The 15,758-nt window shown below is 41.8% G+C and overlaps 1 protein-coding gene across 3 annotated transcripts in view; it reads right to left on the reverse strand.

Moving 5' to 3' along the window:
- LOC105473635 (dishevelled associated activator of morphogenesis 1) overlaps window positions 1–15,758 on the reverse strand; it is a 180,744-nt gene that overhangs the window by 11,441 nt on the left and 153,545 nt on the right. For all 3 annotated transcript variants that reach the window (XM_011727500.2, XM_011727498.2, XM_011727499.2), the window contains 5 exons: window positions 12,241–12,325; window positions 7,231–7,337; window positions 5,894–5,982; window positions 4,832–5,000; window positions 437–544 (listed from right to left, as the gene is read on the reverse strand). In XM_011727500.2, the coding sequence (XP_011725802.1) occupies window positions 437–544; window positions 4,832–5,000; window positions 5,894–5,982; window positions 7,231–7,337; window positions 12,241–12,325 (558 nt within the window). The remainder of the gene's footprint in view (window positions 1–436; window positions 545–4,831; window positions 5,001–5,893; window positions 5,983–7,230; window positions 7,338–12,240; window positions 12,326–15,758) is intronic.

Raw genomic sequence — 15,758 nt, forward strand, 5'->3', positions numbered from 1 at the left:
AAAAATTTGGCAACTTTCCATCTTATTTTTAGCTTCATTTGCATAAAGACTGCTTCCCATTAAAGAGCCGCCTTGGTTTCTGGGAGTATGTGTGCACATGTGAAAATTATTAGCAACGCCCTGACACTTAGGTCTTCTATTTGCTTAGTCATGCATCTTTATTTAACTAAGGGTGCTCTTACCTGTGTTTAAAACACCTGCCCTTTAAAAGTATGAAAGTTAAAAATTTCATGCAGTATTCCAAAGAAGCTAGAACAAACATATATTCAAAACTTTGTAACACATTTGAGTGATTTGGATGAGATTCAAACTTTATTTCATACAATGTTCAGGGGAAAACAAATAGAAAGACTGACTTCATGCAGTGCTAACTACCTCAATGGCTAACACACAGTCCAAGTGATTTAAGAAACTAACATTCACTGTAAGTACTTACTTTACTTTCGCAGCTTGAGGAATATCCTGCAATTCTTCATTTAGATTGAGAACACTGGGGTACTTATTTTCCACAATAGTGATGAGATAGTGCAAAAGGGTAATGTTTCTACAATTGAAGAAGAGTATAAAACATTTATTTTCATTTAAAGTACATAAATATATGAAGAGTTAATATCTACATATGATTTATATGCTCAAATGGTAGAACCTACAATAATGCTATATTACCTGCATTAATGTTAAAATTTGGAGGTTCATGTAAGGCAGGGATTCTCAAGAGATGGGAATAATGGGAGAGCCTCCATGGGGATTACATAGATAGATGTCAAAAAGAAGCACACAGTTTCTAAAAAGAGGATAAGAATTACATTTTGGGCCCATAATGAGCATCTTTCAAAATCTGGGTAATGGGATGGGTGATCTAAGTGAATCTGAACCACTGCCAGTGGAGATAAGCTCAAGTTTACCTTCCCACTGGATTCACCCTAAAATGGGGTGTGCCCTGCAGGTTTACAACTAGTAGGCGGTGGAGTGGAGTGGGATGGGGTGGAGAGTGAGGGATGTTTATTCCACTGAAAAGGGCAGCTATTCTTGAGTCTAAAGTACAGAGCAGCAACTCACTGATGACAATTATTGATTATTTTTTTTTTTTGAGACGGAGTCTCTGTTGCCCAGGCTGGAGTGCAGTGGTGCAATCTGGGCTCACTGCAACCTCCGCCTCCTGGGTTCAAGTGATTCTCCTGCCTCAGCCTCCCGAGTAGCTGGGATTACAGGTGCCAGCCACCACATCTGGCTAATTTTCGTTATTTTCAGTAGAGACAGGGTTTCACCATGTTGGTCAGGCTGGTCTCCAACTCCTGACCTCAGGTGATACACCCGCCTCTGCCTCCCAAAGTGCTGGGATTACAGGTGTTAGCCACCGTGTCTGACCTATTGATACTTTTTTTTTTTTTTTTTTTTGAGACGGAGTCTGGCTCTGTCACCCAGGCTGGAGTGCAGTGGCCGGATCTCAGCTCACTGCAAGCTCCGCCTCCCGGGTTCACACCATTCTCCTGCCTCAGCCTCCCGAGTAGCTGGGACTACAGGCGCCCGCCACCTCGCCCGGCTAGTTTTTTTGTATTTTTTTTTTTTTTAGTAGAGACGGGGTTTCACCGTGATAGCCAGGATGGTCTTGATCTCCTGACCTCGTGATCCGCCCGTCTCGGCCTCCCAAAGTGCTGGGATTACAGGCTTGAGCCACCACACCTGGCCCTATTGATACTTTTTAATAAGGTTTCACCCAAAGGGTGGTCAGAAAGTTAGAAAGCCCCCTTTCTCGGGGCTGAACCTGGAAGTGGGCCATAACTGTCACCATGTGATATCCTCACAGCCCTGAATCCACTTCCTAATTTAGCAACACTTCAACTCCTAACTGCATCACTCTTAGTAGTTAAAACAGTTGGTTGTGCCAGCTCCCTCTCTGGTGGTGACAGGGCTGAACTCTGATTGACCTGGATTGAAAAGACAAGCACGTAGGAAACAGTATCTATTAGGCAACACTGTTCCTGTGATCCCATTGTCACTGACTGCTACACATTCCTATCACCTGGACTCCAGATGCCTGGGCTAACCCCAGAGATTCATTTAATTGGAATGAGGTGGAGGCAGGCATGGGCATTCTTTAAAACTCCCTGTTGATTTTATCAAGCATCCAGGATCAAGAACTACTTGTCTGTTGAGGTTAGAATTAGGAGGGTAAAAATACATTCCTTTAAAAAACACTTCCATAATTTAGGCAGTTTGCTAATTCCCAGTGCTAAACCCCAGTACTCCCACTCACCTTTAACCAAAGGAATCAGAGTTTTCAAACAATTTTCTTTTCTATAACAATGAAAACCATTTCTGGTTACCCTTGCCTTTCATAGAGACAATGCAATCTTATAAATCCTCATTTTTCTCACTCTCAGTCTCTCAATAATTAGAAAACAATTGCCCACCAAAGCAAAACAGTGGCCAAGGATTTTGGCCACTTATTTTCATATGTTCATGTGCATCCTTCCATTTCATTTTTTTTTTCTGAGATGGAGTCTCGCTTTGTTGCCAAGGCTGGAGTGCAGTGGTGGCGATCTTGGCTCACTGCAACCTCAGCCTTCTGGGTTCAAGCGATTCTCCTGCTTCAGCCTCCTGAGTAGCTGGGACTACAAGCGCGTGCCACAACGCCCGGATAACTTTTTGTATTTTTAGTAGAGACGAGGTTTCACCGTGTTAGCCAGGAGGATCTCCATCTCCTGACCTCATGATCCTCCGGCTTGGCCTCCCAAAGTTCCGGGATTACAGGTGTGAGCCAGTGCGCCCGGCCTTCATTCCAATTTTGCTCTTCACGGAACCTACCTGTCTGCCCATGTGATTCTTACCTAAGGGGCACATGGAGCGAGCAAAATGCCAGCCACCATCACAAGAAAGAGTGAGGCTATTTTTTTCATTTTTTAAAAGAAATGCTTTGCTATTGAGAGACATTTCAATTAATTTCCTTAACCATACACACCTTTCTTGCTATAGAAAGGTTTAAAATGACGTCCGATCTTCCATATTTGTTTGCAATCCAAATAATACCTCTTTCACTAAATGCAAATTCTTAGGAAGGAACAACAACAGCCACACATTTGATTCTTCCCTGGTCATTACCAGTAACTGAGCATTCAATGCTGAGTGAATGTACCCTTCCTGCTGACTGTCCCACCACCTACACTATCTGATTAGATTCAATGGAACAACGTTCATGGGTGACTGCTTACAGGCAAAGCACTTTGCTAGGCATGCAGGTGTATAAGGCATGGGCGCTGCATTTGGGGACCAAATACTAAAGGCAGAAAAAAAGAGGAAAAGGAAAGATCAGAAATAGTTGTAGATTGTTCTTTTGAAAAGGCTTGTACATTATATAAATTCTGTAGTAACCTCAGTAAATAAGCAGATAATCATGTAAGTGCCAGGTTATTGGTAAGTACTGAGGGTGGGTGATTGCTTTTGTGTGTGTACAGTTGAAGAGAATGCCCTTCCTTAAAAAGGTAGCTGGCTCTTTAGACACAAATAAGATCTGCTATTCCCTACTACAACCTCCAGATAAGATCCTTCTGTTGCTAATAGAGCTGTGAATGGACCAACAACACAGGTGTCAAATACCTGTAAGGCCGAATACCTTGCTTGTTGTAACCACAGGCAAGCTGAATGAGTCACCTGACCCTGAGTCAGTTTCTTACCTGACAACAGGTGACAACAGTATTTGGCTTATGTACTTCACAGGCTAGTGGGACAATCAAATGTGAAAGTGCTCTGAAAAGGATCAAGTGTTTACATTAAAAATAAGGTAGCAGGGCTATAACAACAGCTGCTCTTCATTAATCTAGCTCTACATGATGCAAAACCAACAAATTAACACATTGCTTGTTTCTTCTAGGATGGATTTAGGGTTGCCAGAGTACTATGCTTCATGAACCCTATAGAAAATATAGGGTAAAAGCCCTTATTAGTTAGAAATAATTAGGGTGAACAGCCCATATTTCTAAAAAGAATTTGGGTATGGAGAAGCTTACCTTAGAAACAATTGTGCAAGTTCCTTTGAAGTCAGTGAGAACCTCAGAGAAACAAAGCTCTCAGGGAAACTCGAGTTAATATGCCTAATGACCCTACCCTGTTAATGACACAAGAACGTTTTCACATCTTTAATGAGAATCTGTTCACCTAAAATGCAGCATTGAACACTTTCTAGGAAGCATTTTAATGAGACCTGCAATGAGCAACTGAGTATTAATAGTCAAAATGCATTTATACATAAGTTTTTAATATAGTTGCCAGCTCCACTGTATAAGGAAAAACATAACCTAAAAACCCCAAAAGCTTCATATCCTAGCACCAACTATCAGTTTTTTCTTTTCTGTGGAACATAGTTTTCTATAGAGGGGTCATTGGGGAGATGTCGAGTGCTGGTAACATTCTGTCCTTGAGCTGGGCGCTGGTTACACAGGTGTGTTTAATTTGTGAAAAATCATCAAGCCCAACATTTGTGATGACTGACCTCTTCTTAATATATTATACTATAATAAAAAGTTTACAAAAAACTAATTTTTAAAAAAGGGAGGACAAAACAAAAACAACAGCAAAACTTAGAACAGATGATGTCCCTGTGGACCAAAAATGGATGAAGGATAATTGGTCCAACAGCAATATGGCAGATGCCTGCAGTCATGAGAGAGGTTAGAGAAGAGTTAATGTCAGAGAAGGGAAGAAAGCAGTGAGAAAGAGAAGTTCCAACTGAAGACTGCAATGTCATGAAGGCTGAGGAGGACCAGAGGGGCACAAATCTGAGCCTGGACCTACACACCTGGCTCCCCCAAGTGTTGGAAGATCCCATACTTACTTGTCGATGCTGGATTTTGTGTCAGCAATTTTGTTTAGGCTAGATATCTTGAAACCATATGCATTCCCTCTTTGACCTTTATTCATATAATTTCCAAATGCCAAAACCACCTCCAGCAACTGCTTGAGGGCACTGCTCCTAAACACCTCTTCTGAGCCAGAACGAATTGCTTCAAAACAAAACACATAAAAACACAATGATTACCAAGTGTTTCGTTGTTTGAAATCAAGACGTTTCAGTGATACCCATTCTAAATTCACATACCTAATAACAGATATTGAAGATGTAAGACTGAGTTGTTGGGTTACCCAGAGTACTTTCAAAACGCTTAAACCAGAAGCAAACAACAAGGACAGGGATAGCCAACTCAAGTTGTTACCAACACCCATAGACAGCTGCAAAATCCTATCCTTTCTCAGGCCTTTCTTGGCTGACTCATCAGTCATAAGCACTGAGGAATATCTAGAATAGCAATCCCATCTCCAGTATTTCTTCACAAACACTTACTTGTCTGGTGTGAGTCAGGGTAACAGGAGTATTGATCAATTCCACTGACAGAAAACTGGTCAAATGTGTTACATGTTATAGCTTACAGGTGTCATAACCGGGATCAGAGCTTAGGTTGATGCATGATTCCAGCCTGCATTCTGCGGCTGTGCTCTTCAGTGGCCTTGCCCACATTTCAAACATTTAAAAATTTAAAAAATCAAACCACACAACATCCTCAAATCTTTCCTTTGACAAATCTACTCAGGCTCTGTTGTAAGGAAGCTAATTACAGGTTTAATGCAATAGCAGTGAGATTAATTCCTCACATCCTTGTAGTCAAAAGCCCAACCCTGTAGAGGAGACCAGGAGGCGTGCTGTGAGCTCCCAATATTAGGGCAGTGCATCAAGCATTGACCTTAAGTAATCATCCCTCAGAATTTTAAAAGATTTTGAGCCAAAAAATAAAAATAAAAAATCACCAAGGGCATCTTGTTTACTATACGCACTTGGATTGCACTTTTAAATGTGTTGTAATGACGAACATAATTTCCAATCTAGGCAGCTTGACTTTACCTTCCACTTTAGGTTTCACTTCTGCCACACGCTCTGCAAACTTCTTTTTGAAGTACAGCGATTGCAACCTTTGCTGATAGTGATTAATTCTGTAAGAGCAAACATGTACTAATTGATATTCATTTAATATATCTAGGTTCACTTAGTGACATATAGAGGTGGAGGTACCTAGAAGCACCTCCCCCAACACCCACCCACACGCATACATTAGTTGCTCTCATGGACAGGAACACAGGACATGAAGCCAGCTTTGCCTGGAGAGCCCATTTTGGTCTGACCTACAGGGGCTATTCGGCCAACTGCAGCAGAGTCCTTAGCTCCAATCAAGGCAACTGCTAAAAGAAAGTGGGAGCCTGCTGCTGCTGCTGTTGACTAAAGCCCCTCTCTCCTCCCTCAGAGTCCCAGGAACTCTCTTGAGCATAGAAAAGATAAAAGGGAATGAAAACGTAAAGAACATCCTACTGCAAATAAAGGACAGTTCCCTACACTTCTCCGAAATTCCAAATTTCTTAACTTTCCATTTTACTTTCCAAAGTAAAAACTGGTCTCCAGTATCCTCTTTCCACATTGTCCTCTCCTCACTCCCATCTGCAAACCTCCCTCTGTCTTCACAGTGAGGACCCTCTCTGCTCCCCTAAAGGAGAAAGCTGTGCCCTGAGGTTCACTGAGAGTTTCAGGACCACTGGTCCTTCTCTAATGCGGAATCAATTTTCTAGGCCTGAGATAGCAGATCGACTTAGCTCATATGCCAAACCTAATTATGAAGCTGTGGCTGCCTCAGGGCTTTCTGGAGAAGGGTTCAGAGAGCTTGCCAAGGCTCCGTGGGAAGAGTGCCATGATCGATTAGTGATGTCTGCATGTGTCATGATTTGACATCTAGACCCTGGTTGTTCAGTTACGTGGGCTTCAGACTGACATTGTCAGAATCTGTCCATATATATATATTTTTTTCATTTTTTTTTTCTATTTTACAACCACCTTGCCATCCTAAGCTACTTGGAAGTATGAGACAATATCCCAAGAAATCAAACTGGTGAGGAGAATGATACTGACTGGAATCAAGAAAAGTTATTAATTGATAAGGCCAAAGGGGCCCAGAAATAGAGATAATTGTGAAAAAACCCTCACCCTGGCTCACCCATAGGCAAGAACTGACATAAACAGAACAATGAAATTCCACATCACTCAGACTTGAGAAGATTTTTAGAATGAAAAAGCTTTCAAGTTAAGCCAGGTTAATTAGCCCAAACAATTCAACATGAATTGAAAATTCATGAAGCTTAGAAAGGGAAGGGACATCTTCACATTCTAAGCATTCTAAGCATTTTCAAACTCACCGGCTCATCTCAAAAAGAAATCTATCAGCCTTGGCCATCCGATCCAGTTCGTGTTTATGTTCCTCCAACAGGTCAATGTCACTTTTTTCAGGAACAAATTTCAAGAGCTGAAAAGTACACATGAATATTAAAACCGGGTTTATCACTTAAATCCATGTAGTAATTTTTCACCCTTTCAGTTAATTTGTCCAAAGATAAAATGTTAACTCTTGTTGAATTTATAAGCTCTGCTCACAGGTTAAGATACAATAGAAATGATGAAATCTTTTCATTTTTACTTGAAAGTAGTTAAATGGGTATAAGATTCATCCCTGGCACTTTTCTGTTCTCTACTGCCTCTCAAATCAGAATTGTGGGAGTTCTCTACTGGAACCTCTTTTTCACAGACCACTAGAAGGACCTCAGAGAGTCAATGCTCTCATCAGAAGATGACACAACTGAGGTCCAGAGAGAGTAAGCCACTCACCCAAGATTACAAAGCAAGTTTGTGTAGTGATTAGAAATAGAACCTAGGTCTCTTGACTCCCAGCTCTACACCTTTTTCTGTTACATCACGCTGGAATGAATAATTCCATTTGTAGTTTCCATTCCATTTTCTTATTTTTCTGGTTTATCTAATTCAATCTTTTTTTTCCCCTTCCATGTAGAGCTGGGTGAGAGGAACACAGTGGGATTTGATGTTTTTAATTTCGTAGTTTATTTTGAAGGAAGAAATGAGCATGGGATGTGGAAGAAATAGTAACAATATTTAAAACTGAAACAGTGCTTCTGTATGTGTCTTATTTCCTTTCAAGGTACACACGTTTTGGATGTGTATGCAAGACCTGTGGACTCATGCTGTTTTGGAGATCAAATGCCCTTAGTTTTTTTTTTTTTTTTTAAACATGACCTTCTTGACTTTGAGGCTCTCCCCAGAATTTGATGCTGGAATTAGATGATCCATTTAGTAGGTTTTCAAATATTTGCTGGATTTAACTGAGGGACCTCAGAAAAGTCAGTTAGTCTGGGTGTCATCAGCAGAGAGGGAGAATTGGAATTACAGGCAAGTGTTCTGTGAGGCTAGAATACATTCCAGGCAGAGTGTATACTGTGTGCCAGGGCCTGGAATGGGCAGCACAGCACTTATGCAGGTAGAAGGGCAGTGGTAATGTCAGTGGGAGAGGGCAGGGTAGGCAAGGGCAGGGAGTAGCAAGGCCTTATAAGTAGTTCTGTCTTTACTTTGAAGGCACTGGGACATACCTTGAAAATCTCATGTAGGAGAGTGAGTTTACATTTTTTAAAAAAATCGCCGTGCTTGAGGGATGGAAAAAGAATTAGAAGAGATTAAAAATGAGAGGGGGTCATGATTAGATAGTGGTACAGTAAGTAATCTAAGTAATCTGGGTGAGAGATGATAGTGGCCTGGATAGGGTGGAGCTAGTGGACAGATTATAGAGCTATTTATGAGACTTGAATGGAATTGTCCTGACTTGATGGATTGTAGTATATGAGGGAGGAAGAGTCAAAGATGACGCCTGGGCTTCTGGCTTAGGCAATAACGTAACAGGGAACCCAGGAAGAGAAGGCTGGAGGTAGGGTGGGCCAGAACGGGGAGGAGAAGGTGAGTTTAATGTTCAAAATGATTGCATGGAACCAAGTAATGATTTCTATTAGGCAGTTGGACGAATGGGTCTGAAGCCCTAGGAAGATGCGTTTGGAAGCTGAAGCATGGCACTGGTTTTAACAGGTAGGTTACTGAAGGTGCGGGTGTCAGTGAGATTAGGAGAGGTGCCATCAAGAGAAAAAAAGCAGGGCTGGAGAGAACCAGTATTCAAGGGGCCAGGACAAGAAAAGGAAACACCTTTAAAAGGAGGCCACAGAGATGCAGCCAGAGAGGCCTGCATGGCTCACAGGGCCATGGGAAGGCAGCATTTCAGCATGCAGCAAGTGGCCATGGGTGCCAACACCCCCAAGAAACTAAGAAAAATGAGGACCCTGCAGTATCCCCTGTGTCCGGCAACAGGGAAGTTGCAAGTGCCCCTGAGAAGAGCTCTAGGGGGGGGAGGACAGTGCAGCAGAGTGGGTGGAAAGAGTGTGGATGGCTTTCAAGACTCTGGCAGTGTCAGAGAGAAGACAGTAGCTAGATGGGGATGGGGAGTCTTGAGAGGGGCACGTGTATAAGGTGTGTGTGTGTGTGTGTAATGGGTGTGTGCATGGGGGTGTGTGTGCACAGTGTGTGTGTAGGGGTGTGTAGGTGTGTGTGTGTAGGGTGTGTATGTGTGGTATATGTGTGTAGAGACTGTATGTAGGGGTGTGTTTATGTGCTAAAGGCTGACACTTGAATGAGCTTAGAGAGGGTGGGGCTGCAGACCTAGAGGAGGGGGCAGTCAATCCAGCTGGGGTCCTGACTAGAAGGAAGGAATGGGGCCAGAGCAAAGGGAAGGGATATCCCCTCCTTCCTAATGGGATGGAAGTGGGGGAAGATGGAAGTAGATGCCAGGGAGTTCATAGGTCTGGGGGCCTGACAGCTTCTAGGCATTTCTGCTCCTGAGTTCAAACGGTGACACTATTCAGGATGTATCTTGTTCTTTCTCAGTGCAGGGAAGGAAGGGAGGAAGGCAAGAAGAAGGGAAGAAAAAGAGAGAGGAAAGCATCACTCCAGCCTCCCTCAGCTTGGATTTTTACCCACTGGGCAAGGAAACTGAGTTCTAGCCTCAGGGATCCTTTCACTAATTTGCATAGTCCCCTCTCTCCCTGCAAACTTGTTGTGCTGAGCCCACTTGTCCCCTGTCAGAATAACACAGTCACTACATCTCCTTTGTCACCTAAAAGCGCACAGGAGCCACACTAAAACTCAGTCCCCTCTCAAAGGAGAGTTGTGTAAAGGACTGTATGTGGGTAGTTTTAAGAGAGGATGGGTAGTCAGGCAAATATCTGGGAATAAGGATAAAGATATGTGTTCCAAGAAAGAAGAGAGTATAGCTCTCATCTGAGATCAGAGCTCAGCAGCTGCAAGCAGCAAGAGAGGAGGGGATGAAGGCATCCACCAGGCACATCCTAAATAGGAGTAAGGAAATGCTGGCATCAACACTTGTCTGGGAAGAGTGTTGTATAGAGGAAACGGAAGTAAAGAACAAACAGTAAAATGGGGAGGAAAAGAAAGAGCGTGGGAGATGACCAGAGAGCAAGACACACACAGAATTATCAGGAGAGGCCAGGTCAAAAAATATCCTACTTGGCCAGATTCTGCTTCAGTAGACTGGTTTTCTTTCTTGCATTTATTTGAAGTACATTCTATTTGCACTGCAGGCCCTTTTGGCAAGATTTTGAAATCCTTTCCCTCAAGGAGGAATTTTGCTGGATGCAATTCCACAGTAAACAGATCTTGTGGAATTTTAAAACATACGACCTTGTTAATAGGAGCTGAAGCCAGGAGGACTAAAGTGGCTTTACACATAGTCCTTCACTCTGGGTTAGCACATTGGGTGCAGCAACTTGAAGGCAGGGTTACCTGGGAGGGGCAGAGGGAGCTAGGCTCCAGTGTCCCAGAGCAAAGACTCTGTGTGACTGGTCAACAGCGAGGGAGGGAAGGGTGTATGGAGGAGCTAGAAAATGCTCTCAAAATAAATTTTGGGTTCAGGGGATACTTTTAAACCATTCATACACAGAGCACCCCAAGAGACTTGAGAACATAATCATTAACTATTTGATAATTAAGTAAAACCTTTGAAGGACAGTATGAAGAGTTTTTCCACAGGAAATGTGAGGGTTTTCCCCCAGGACTATTCCAGCTGCAGAGGTTGCAAGGAGCGGGCAGGTCCATTAGGGAGTGACTCTGCAAACATCATTCCTCCCTGCATGGTGTCTGAGACCTTCGAGACATCAGTGAGAACCATGGAAAACACACGTGCAGATAGACAGGTGCTCTACCCAGAGCAACTTCGCCACTCAGGATTACTGTTAACAACACAAAATACCCTTATTCTCTGCTCTTGGAGCAAGGCACGCCTACAGATGCAACTGGAGTTCGGTCTAGAATCCTAGTTGCTTGTGCCCACAGTTGACCTTAGGTAGACCTGGCTCTAACAAATGTGGACTTCTTGACCAAAACCATTCAAAATGTGAGCCCATCCCCAAAACAATGAGACAGAAGGATGGAACAGTCTTACAGCATTCTGAGACTATCATCACAGAGCACAGAAAAGTTAAGGCCCAGACCAGGGGGCAGGGGGCAGAGACAGGTGAAAATCCCTAGAATATGTGCGAGATCAACAACATTGTTATTTGCGGACAAGTAGACAAAGAAGCCAAACAGCCCATGACCCAGTTGGAGTGGCTACAAAGAAATGCTATAAAAATACTGGCTGCTTGGTCATGGATAACAAAAATTATATCAAGATACTATGGGCAAAGATGTATACTGACTGGGTGTAAATCCCATTCTTGCTACCCCTGGCATTTAAATTTACTGCTATTTATGACACAAGAGGGTGCTGTACAATGTATAGAGGTGAAAACTTAGCCCCAAGACATTTACAACTGCCTTGTGACACACATGTGTGTTTACATACAGATGACAGTGTGAGGGGTTTAAAGTTCATTTTCATGGTGGTGGGTCTGGTGACCAAGACACAAATTAGATTTAGAATTTAGTAATGAATCAGCTTTTGTAGTATGGTTTGCAATCTCACAGTGCTAGTGAGATTCTCAGTATTCCTGTGAAACACAGATTTTCTTCTAGAGCTAGATTTATATGATTTACTGAGGTATAATGACATAATTGCAGCTTGAGGGATGCTGTGGGTCCCAGGCATTTGACAAACTTGATCTTCCTTCTCACCCATCAGTTTGGGAGGCAATGAGAGAATAAGGTCATTAAGTTTCCTAACACAGTCACATGGGAAGTTGGTTCAGCCACCTCATTCATAGATGAGGAAATGATCCACTAGCAACAACCGGATGTTCTCAACATCCCTCTCCCTGTTGATGGTCGCTTTTCACTTCTGCTCTGAGCTACATCTGGTAGCTCACCTGTTCCAACATGTCCTTGGGCAGATCTTCCTGTTCGTCCATTGTTAGAATTGCCCGTTTGATTTCATCATTGGATAATTTCAACCTGGAGAAAGAATATTGTTATTAACCATATTGGTTTGAGTATTAAAATTTAACATAATTCATTTTGCTACGCCAGCTGCTGATTTTTCAGTACTTTTTTCTCAAAATCTCTCAGTGAAAGCTTATTTCCTGACAATATTGCACCTAAAAATAGGATTTTAAAACTGCTTTAACATTCTTTCAGGGCTTTGTAATGCTCTGCTGACACAGAGGACAAAGCTGCTATGTTCTATGATTTAGTTTCCTTAAGCAAAGGATTGGAAGATTAGAACTAGGGAAAATACCCATACACAATTGTTTTCTTTTACATTTAGGATCCATGAATTGCAAGTGGGAGGACAGAACTAAGTTTCTGACCTGTTTATAAGTCAGGAGTGTTTCAAGTTTGCTATCAGGTAAAAAAATGGGTTTTGAGAGGGTTAGAAACTACATGTTATTGTTAAAAAGTTGAGCAACAGATAATATGCAAAATAAAATGTATAAGTACTTCATAGTTAAGGCATTTTTTTAATAGACGGAGAAACTGGGGCCCAGAATGGCCAAGTGATTTGTCGAAGGTCAAACATAAAAAACGACAGTAACCACAAACTCACAACTCTTGACTGCTAATCTCAAACTCTTTATACAAATATCCCTTATCTAGTTAATGTTTCATAGGGAAGGATTTAAGCAAAAATACAAATCTGTTTCCTCATTTTCTGTCTACCATCAGCTTAAATGATTTACTAATTTAATCAGGAATCTGTGTCTTGATTGTCAGAACAACAAAGTATTGACTGTAAAATATAAAACATAATGTTAAAATGTATTTTTATTAGATATAACAATAGTCTTACCCAGGGCAAAAAATCTTGATCACATTATTAGCTGCAACAAGAGAATCACTCCTTTGTTTAATTTGTAAGCATTAGACCCAGACTTTTCCTTTTTTTTTTTTTTTGATAGAAATGGGGTCTCACTATGTTGCCCAGGTTGGTCTTGAATTCCTGGCCTCAAACAATCCTCCTACATTGGCCTCCCAAAGCACTGGGATTACAGGCGTGAGCGACCATGCATGGTCTAGGCTTATTTTTAAAATCTTACTTCCTTACAACCTATAACTAATGTGGCATATTAACATGACTTGATTTGTTCTTTGAGTCTATGCTCTTAAAAAAGCATCATCATATTTAGGACTGGAGATAAAGACATAAACACACAAATATAGAGCAAGATGTACACATGTCACATGCAACTTTTGGAAGGTAGGGGCTTTGGTGTGAGACATGCTGGGTCCCAGTCCTGTCTCCGATACTTCCTGGTCGGTGTGACTAGAGCAAAAAATTTTTATTAAGCCTCAGTTTCCTCATCTGTAAAACAAGGATAGTAATAACTACATAACTGCATCCCCCCTGCCTCCCCTCAGAAAGGGTTTGTGTTTGTATGTGTGCACATGAGGATTAAGCAAATGAATGCACATAAAGTGCTTAGCAAAGTTCCTGGCCATAGAAAGAATGCAATCAACTATATGCACGTTCTACAAGGCAGAATTTTTTACACTAGAAAAACAAAGCAGCAGTACCTTTGTATCCTTAATGTTCATATGCAGCTAAGAATCCATTAAACAGTGCTTAGTATAATGGTAATTATGATCACTTTCCAAAGCACCGTCATACCCATTATTTCACCAGTGTTTCCTCTCTGTGTATGACACCCATGAGGCCTGAGAGTGTTAAGAAGGAAATAGAAGATGAGGTCCTTATTTTAACAGTGATTATAGTCATTGGGAGAACCAGATGATAAGCTGAAATCCTCAAGACACATGCAGATCAAGATGAGGGCTGAATAAGTGAAAGCATGCACTCAAAGGCAGCGAAGGAGAAGAGAAGCCCCAGGTGAAGCTGGATGAGGCACCCCACCAAGGATGCCTCTGGCTTGTCTTTTTCTCTAGATTTGGGACCTGATTATGTTAAAACCATCCACCTTGCTATTTAAACTGAATGTTATTTCATGTGCCATTAAGTAGGGAAGAGAAGGAAAAAATTTGGGAATCCCACTGTACTAATACCATTCTCTTCTATTTCATGTTCTCAAACCCAAATAAAGCATCTAGGCAAAATGCAAAATTGCTTAAGGTGACAAATAAGGCCCATTCTATCACGTCATCTGAGCTGTGGTGTCGTTATAACCCCTACGCCGTTACAGGAGCCCTTGCCCTGGCAGACTTCTTCAGATGGTTTTTGTCATTGTTGGGACAACCATTTTCTCATGAACATGTTCCCCAGAATATCGTGTTAGGAAATTCCCCCTGCTTAAATGGAACAATTTAGCTAAATTGGCATGGGTAAAGTACACAACAGGGAAAAACCGACTTGCAGCATCAGGGCCTCAACTGGGTAGCCCTAGACTCCAGGACACTAGAAGCCCTTGAGTCAATTTAAGTCCAAACACCATTGTGCGGCCATGCAAGGCCAAGGAATAGTAACAATAGGGAGGGCTGAAACTGCCACTAATGAAAACCAACTGGCTCTGAAAACATCTATAATCACGAGGAGAGCTCTGCTTATAGGAAAAAAAGTAAATTAGTTCTGTGTCCTTTTCACACGGAGTTGAAGAAACCATTTTATGGTATAGTTCTGCTGAGTCCTTCTGTTTTGCATTTAAAAGAAAAGGAGTTGAAAATCAGAGTGAGAACAATACTTGAAGTATCAGATTTGCATTTCATTAGCTCCCCATATGGAGCACAGAACTTCTTGCTTTTGAAATTGTATATATTTATGCTCCTCAACCCCCAGAGGCTGTCTGGACTAAACACTAGCTCTAATTCAAAACAATTTTAGTTTCTCTTAATGTGGCCCACAAAGAGACTGGAAACTTTAATGGCTAGTACTTAAGAAAATCTACCTGTCAACGTAACCCCATGCATGCGGCCTGTTGGATCAAAGAAACCCTACCTTAAGGGAAAGGGAAGAAAAGTACCCCGCCCTCAGGGATGGTTCTATAGGTTGCAGAGTTCTTAGTATCATCTGTCATCCACAGAATCAGTCTCTAATCTCTGTAATTAATTGCTTTTAAAGCTTGGCAGTGTTCTGAAGTGCTGAAGGGTGGCAACTTTTGAGACATGTACTCTAACTTTCTTTACAAGGCAGGAAACAAACCAGCCATCTTAAAACAGTATTCAACTCTAGGTTGCTCTACTCAAGTATTTCAAAAATTTGCCAAGAGAATTGGAACATCCAGGCGTAATTAAAATAAGTTAAGGATGGATGGCTAGATCAGCCTTAGCTCTGCTTCAGTGGATTTAGGCCAAATCCCCCTACTTTAGAGTAGCTTTTTGTGGTTTACTACACCCAGGCTGCCGTGCTAAGTGAGCATCTGGAAAAAAAGAAGGGCAGAACACTTCATAAAATTGTGTTTTAAGTGGGTTCATTTTGCAATATAAACCTGCTTCCAAG

The sequence above is a fragment of the Macaca nemestrina genome, chromosome 7, assembly GCF_043159975.1.
Source record: "Macaca nemestrina isolate mMacNem1 chromosome 7, mMacNem.hap1, whole genome shotgun sequence".
Lineage (NCBI taxonomy): Eukaryota > Metazoa > Chordata > Mammalia > Primates > Cercopithecidae > Macaca > Macaca nemestrina.